This window comes from Apium graveolens, chromosome 6, assembly GCF_009905375.1.
Source record: "Apium graveolens cultivar Ventura chromosome 6, ASM990537v1, whole genome shotgun sequence".
Taxonomy (NCBI): Eukaryota; Viridiplantae; Streptophyta; class Magnoliopsida; order Apiales; family Apiaceae; genus Apium; species Apium graveolens.
This window is the reverse complement of record NC_133652.1, coordinates 236175353-236182077: the sequence shown is the minus strand read 5'-3', so window position 1 is coordinate 236182077 and position 6725 is coordinate 236175353. Positions and strand designations below refer to the sequence as shown.

General features: G+C 48.1%; 2 protein-coding genes across 2 annotated transcripts; both read left to right on the top strand.

The window, feature by feature from the left end:
- The first annotated feature begins 1259 nt into the window (after positions 1-1259).
- LOC141665790 (uncharacterized) lies at positions 1260-2549 on the top strand. The gene has a single exon (XM_074471771.1). It carries the CDS (start codon positions 1260-1262, stop codon positions 2547-2549), a length of 1290 nt encoding a protein of 429 aa, XP_074327872.1.
- Positions 2550-3776: 1227 nt separating this feature from the next.
- LOC141665789 (uncharacterized) lies at positions 3777-5311 on the top strand. Its single transcript, XM_074471770.1, has 2 exons — positions 3777-4699; positions 4750-5311. The coding sequence occupies exons 1-2, from the start codon at positions 3777-3779 to the stop codon at positions 5309-5311; spliced, it is 1485 nt and encodes a 494-aa protein (XP_074327871.1).
- Positions 5312-6725: the final 1414 nt, after the last annotated feature.

The following is a 6725-nucleotide window of genomic DNA, read 5'->3' as shown; positions in this document are numbered from 1 at the left end:
TCTTCTTCTTCAAGAAAGCCCATTTCCTGTTCTCACACCGGAGTTGCCGTGGGATACGACCCCCCCTCCAGTTCTATTTTGCAGAGACCCCCACTCAGCAGGTTAACCGTACCCGAACCGCTGCGGAGGCCGGGTCCCATCCCGTGAGAGAAAGGAGAAGACCTGGGAAGAAACCGAGTTATCATTGGCGCTAGAAGGAGGGGCGAACCTCCGATGACGTGGTGTCAACTCCAGCTACGTTGTACAGCTACAAAACCAAAGAAACCCTCTCTGGTAAGAACAAAAACCCTCTCTCTCTTTACAGCTCACTCTCCTTATTCTTTCTCCAGAACGATCACACATCCTAGCACCATCACCCTTACTGTGTCCTAAGAATAATGACCATGTGAAAGAGCAAGACCTCGGTCTCCAGAACCATTCAGCCCACGGTCGCCCCGCCTAGGGATGACGAGATGGAAGATATAGATGAAGAGCCCCCCACAGCTCGTGCTTCGTCTCAGTTTCATCCCGGAGACCAGAGACTAACCATAGAGAAAGCATCCCACAAGTATGCGGAAACCTCTACAAACCCCTGGGGAAATATGACCCCGGAGCAGATTCAAGCGGCTATGGACCTGTGGAAAGAAAAGAACAAAGCCCCTGAGACCCACCCTGAAGATCAGGAAGAGCACTCGGAAGAATCCCGGGGCTCAGTCTTGGACCGAATCGGCAAAACTAAGAGGCAGTCAGAGGACGCACGAGACGAGATCAAGAGGGCCACGCTCCGGGACCGTATTTGAAAGGAGGAAGAGGCCAAGGCCAAAGCTAACACTGAAAAAAGAGTGCAAGAGGAAGAAGCCAAACTGAAGAAAAGGGCACGCCAAATCCATGTCTCCTCGGATTCAGAACCTGAAAAGGAATCCAAGCAGGAGCAAATGGCCCGAGTTCTCCGGGACCTTAAAAGAAAAGTGGAAGGAGATGTGGAAGTCGGGGCGGCGGCCACGCCCTTCACCAGAAAGCTGGAATCCACCCCCAGGGAATCAGCGCTCAAGCACTTCAACTTCGACTTTTTTGATGGACTTGCCGACCCTGAAGAACATCTCAACTACTTTGAACAGATCTCGAACATATACGACTATAGTGACCTCACCAAATGTCATTTCTTCGCCTCAACACTAAAGGGTGGAGCACAAAAATGGTTCAATCGAATCTCCTCCCGGAGTATCGACTCTTGAAAGGACTTCCGGGAGATATTTCTCAAGAGGTTCAGAGCGAACCGCATGAATGAGCTCCAGATGTGCCACTTGGAAACCATGCAACAGAGAAGCAGAGAAACTCTCCCAGAGTTTATCAAAAGATTTCAAGAATCAGTCAACCAGCTCTCCAACCTTGAAGAAAAGGAAGCCGTGAATATTTTCCGGCGAAATCTCCACCCAGTTTCATGTGAAGGCTACGTGAAGGACCTAATCCATAGGGAACCCCAAAGCCTTGCTTCAGCCTATGTAATGGCGTCCAAGTTTATCAAAGAAAATGACTTCCTCACCTCAATGAAGATGAACAGGAGGATCCGGGATGGTGACGAGTCCCTGGAACACCTCCACCCCTACGGGAAAGAAAAGAGACACATGACAGATAGACAGACCAATTATGTTCAGCAATCCAGGGGGACCCCACCCCGGGATGACTACTCCAGAAACCAGAAAAATGAAAAGAAGCCCAAGCCTAAGAGGGAACCAAAACCGGAGCCCGTGTGGACTCCACTCAATCGGCCCCGGGCCGACATCTTGAGAGAGGTCAAAGGGAAGCCCTTTTATTACCCCTCGAAGCCGTTATTGGCACCCCCTGGGAACAGGGCCCGAGACAAGCATTGTGGGTACCACGAAGATCATGGCCACACCACGGAGAACTGCTTCTCTTTCAAAATGTTCGTTGAAGATCAGATAAAGAAAGGCAACATGAACCAGTACCTACAGAGAATGCTTGATGACAGAGATAAACTCTCCGGTGGGGGGAAACATGTGGTCAACATGATCTTTGGGGGGACCTCCTCCCCTCCCCGAAGTCCAGATGAGGGCAGCGATGTCTTGATGATACAGACGGCAGGAGATGAGCACATATATTTCTCCAATGCAGATTATGAAGGCCTGGATCCCGAACACAACCAAGCCCTGGTCGTGACCCTCGACATCGCCGACAATGAGGTACAAAGAATTTTGGTTGATAATGGTTCTTCAGCTAATATTGTTTTCGAACACACCCTTAACAGGATGAAGTTGGGACACCTCCGCATGGATTCATGCCTCGAAGATCCTTTCTACGGGTTCGGGAACAATATGATCCCGATCCGCGGGGTAATATACCTCCCCATGGTCTTTGGCACCGCTCCCCGACAGGTATCTCATGTCATGAAGTTCTACATGATAAGCACTGCATCCTCTTACAACATGATCCTGGGAAGACCTACCATCACCAAGCTCCGGGCCATCTCGTCTACAATTCACCTAAAGCTGAAGTTTCCCACCCCGGGAGGCATTGGGGAACTCAAGGGGGACCGGGGCGCTTCGGGGTAATGCTATGGACAGGCGTTGATCATGGCTGAAACTGACCCAGAAAATAGAAAGAAGGCAATGGCCTTACCCAAAGGCCAAAGCCGCAAGAAACATCGTGAACACTTCAATAAAAGGCTAAAACTGGATGTCAACATGATAGAGGACTCGGGATACAGCGAAACCAACGCCGACGCACGGATACAGAAATTTGTGGAAGTCAGAGAGAATAGCAAGGTAGAGCCTGCCGCCCAGACATTAGAGATAGAACTGGACCCCGGGAACCCCACCCGGAAGTTGAAAATTGGAAAAGGCCTGGAGACATCCTTTCAGAGAGAGCTCATCTCATTGTTAAAAGAATATGCGGATGTATTCATATGGATGCCAGAGGATATGCCCGAAATCGATCAGTCGGTGGCAATGCACAGCCTGGACGTAGACCCAAAGAAAAAACCTATCAAACAAAAAAGGAGAAATTTTGCTCCCGAACGATAGTAAGCAATAGACGTGGAGATAGAAAAACTGCTCAGGGCCGACATCATCTGCGAGATCAAATATCCCGACTGGCTCGCCAACGCGGTGTTAGTCAAGAAGCCAAACGGAAAGTGGAGAATGTGTGTCGACTACACGAGCCTCAATCTGCGTGCCCTAAAGACTCCTATCCCCTCCCAAATATTGACCAGCTAATTGACGCGACTTCGGGCCATACCATGCTCAGCTTCATGGTCGCCTTTTCAGGATACAACCAGGTTCGCATGAATCCCGAAGACATCGCCAAAACGGCCTTCATTACTCATAGGGCGGTCTACGCCTTTATCATGATGCCCTTCGGACTCATCAACGCTGGAGCCACCTACCAAAAAATGATGAACACAATTTTCAAGAGCCAGTTGGGGAGGAACATGGAATCTTACGTAGACGATATGATCTCCAAGTCACTCACCACCCCGGATCACATAAAAGACCTCAAGGAGTGCTTTGACAACCTAAGGAAGTACAACATGAAGCTGAACCCGGAGAAATGTGCGTTTGGGGTACCTTCAGGCAAATTCCTGAGAAATGAAGATACCCCAAACACAGAGGGACATCCAGAAGTTGGCAGGATGCCTAGCAGCCCTACGAAGATTTATCCCGAAACTAGCAGAGAGATGTCTCCCATTCTTTGAGTTACTAAGAGGGGCCCGGAACAAGAAGTTAGTGGACTTGACACCAGAATGTCATACAGCATTCGAAGAAATCAAAAGACACCTGATGGACCCCCCAGTGCTCTCTAAAGCCAAGCCCGGAGAACCTCTGTCTCTCTACATCGCCGCCGGACCCAAAGCTGTCTCCTCGGCACTGGTCCGGGAGGAAGGAGGAACACAGAACCCCGTCTACTATGTCAACCAAGTCCTCAAGGATGCCGAGACTCGGTACCCAAACCTGGAAAAGTTTGCCTTGGCCCTTATACATTCCAGCAGGAAGCTGAGGCAGTACTTCCAAGGCCGAGAAATCAGAGTGGTCACAAACCAGCAGCTCAGGAAGGTCATTCACAAACCAGATGCCTCTGGAAGGTTAGTTAACTGGGCCATTGAACTAAGTCAATTCAACATCAAATTCGTGCCACGCACGGCAATAAAGGCTCAGGCCTTAGCCGAATTTGTGATGGAATGCACCTTCCCGGAGAGTACTCAACCTTTACCCCGAGAGATGTCCCCGGAGAGAACCAACTCGAGCACAGATTCCTGGAAGCTCTATGTCGACGGCTCGTCCACGGCCGAAAGGTCCGGAGCGGGCCTCATCCTTATTAGCCCGGAGGGCTTCACCATTCAACAGGCAATAACTTTCGCTTTCAAGGCAAGGAATAATCAGGCTGAATATGAAGCACTCATTGTCGGGCTCAGGTTGGCGAAATATCTCGGCGTCTCAAGAATGACCATCCACAGTGATTCTCAGATCGTGGTCAAGCAAACCACCGGAGAATATATCGCGAAAGATCCAACACTGGCGCAGTACCAGGCAATGGTACGAAGCATCTTGGAAGCCACTCCCGACATCACCATACTTCAAATCAACAGAGAAGAGAACTCCAAAGCGGATGAGCTGTCCAAACTCGTGCAAAATTCCTCCGATCTCGTTAGTTCGGTATACTTCGAAGAACTCAAAGTACCCAGCACAGAGCGAGCTGAGGTCCTGTGCATCGGGAGCCCAGACAATTGAATGACCCTTATATAGCTTACTTAAGAGATGGGACACTCCCGGAAGACCAGAACAAGGCCAGATATTTGAAGCACAAAGCTGCTCATTTCTTCCTGGAAGAGGGTCAGCTATATAGAAGAACCTTTTCCGTACCTACCTTGAAATGTGTAGATCCTGAGGAGGCCAACTTTTGCTTCCGGGAGGTTCATGAAGGCATCTGCGGAGACCACCTGGCAGCCAAAGCTCTAGCTTACAAAATCATCAGGCAAGGGTATTATAGGCCCACGATACACTCCGATTCCATCGCTTACGTCCAGAAGTGCCCCCAGTGCCAGAAATTCAGCAATGTCCCCAGAAAAAGCCTGAGCTTGCCAGCATCAGTGTTATCTCCTATCCCGTTCGCTGTATGGGGCATAGATATCATGGGCCCTTTCCCCCGAGCAAAAGGCGACCTCCGCTACTTCCTGGTAGCCATTGATTACATGACAAAGTGGGCAGAAGCTAAAGCCATGAAGACAATCAACCAACAGGATTGTATCAAGTTCATGGACGCGATCGTCATGAGGTTCGGGATCCCTGTAGACCTCATCTCCGACAATGGCCCATAATTTGTCGGATCTGAATTTGAGGCATATCTAAAAGAGCTCGGAATCAAGCACAAAAAAGCGTCGGTGGCACACCCTCAGGAATATGGACAGGTCAAAGTAACCAACAGAACCATACTTCGGGGTCTGGAAAAGAGACTAGAAGAATCCAAGAAAACTTGGCCTGACGAGCTCCCAAAAGTCTTGTGGTCCTACAGAACCACCCCCAGAGCGGGAACGAATGAGACCCCCTCCAAGCTTACATACAGTACCGAAGCCCGCATTCCAATCGAAACCGGGTCCCCTTCCCACAGGGTCATCAATTTCGACGAGATCTCAAACATTGAAGGGCTTAGGACCAACCTGGAACTCCTAGATGAGATAAGAGACGAAGCAGTAAAAAAGATGGAAGGCTACAAAGAAAAGACAAGGCTCTACTTTGGGAAGAAGGCCAGAATTAGAGAATATGAAGAAGGAGACCTGGTACTCCGACACACCGAGGCCTCGGACCCAACTAATCAGGGAAAGCTCTAGCCCAACTGGGAAGGCCCCTACAGGGTTAAAGAAGTACTCCGGCCAGGAACTTACAAGCTAAGCTACCTCGGGGGGACCGAAGTCCCAAACACTTGGCACGAAGCTCGCCTAAGGAAATTCTACCAATAAAGGTAGGCCACACACTCCGGCATCTCCTCCATTTCTAGGTTATAGCAGCTTGATGTAATTTTCAATATTTCCCCAGAATGTACTGTTGTCCTAATGATTTAAATGAAAAAACCGATTTGGGGCGCCCCATAGCCAAAAATCATTCTACTATCATTCGATCACTGTCGCTATAGTAATTAGAAAATTTTATTCAGTTAAAATTTTAAAACCCCTTCTCGGGGACTATTACACAAACCATGTGTACTTAGAAAAATTTATTCAGTTCAAATTTTAAAAACCCCTTCCCAGGGACCATTACACAAACCATGTGTACTTGGAAAGTTTTATTCAGTTAAAATTTTAAAACCCCTTCCCGGGGACTATTACACAAACCATGTGTACTTAGAAAATTTTATTCAGTTAAAATTTTAAAACCCCTTCCCGGGGACTATTACACAAACCATGTGTACTTAGAAAATTTTATTCAGTTAAAATTTTAAAACCCCTTCCCGGGGACTATTACACAAACCATGTGTACTTAGAAAATTTTACTCAGTTAAAATTTTAAAACCCCTTCCCGGGGACCATTACACAAACCATGTGTACTTAGAAAATTTTACTTAGTTAAAATTTTAAAACCCCTTCCCGGGGACTATTACACAAACCATGTGTATTTAGAAAATTTTATTCAGTTAAAATTTTAAAACCCCTTCCCGGGGACTATTACACAAACCATGTGTACTTAGATAATTTTATTCAGTTAAAATTTTAAAACCCCTTCCCGGGACTATTACAC

Coding starts and splice junctions, on each gene's coding strand:
- LOC141665789 (XM_074471770.1), top strand. CDS start 3,777: ATGGACCCCCCAGTGCTCTCTAAAGCCAAGCCCGGAGAACCTCTGTCT. Junction 4,700..4,749: donor ACAGAGCGAGCTGAGGTCCT/GTGCATCGGGAG, acceptor AGCTTACTTAAG/AGATGGGACACTCCCGGAAG.
- LOC141665790 (XM_074471771.1), top strand. CDS start 1,260: ATGAATGAGCTCCAGATGTGCCACTTGGAAACCATGCAACAGAGAAGC.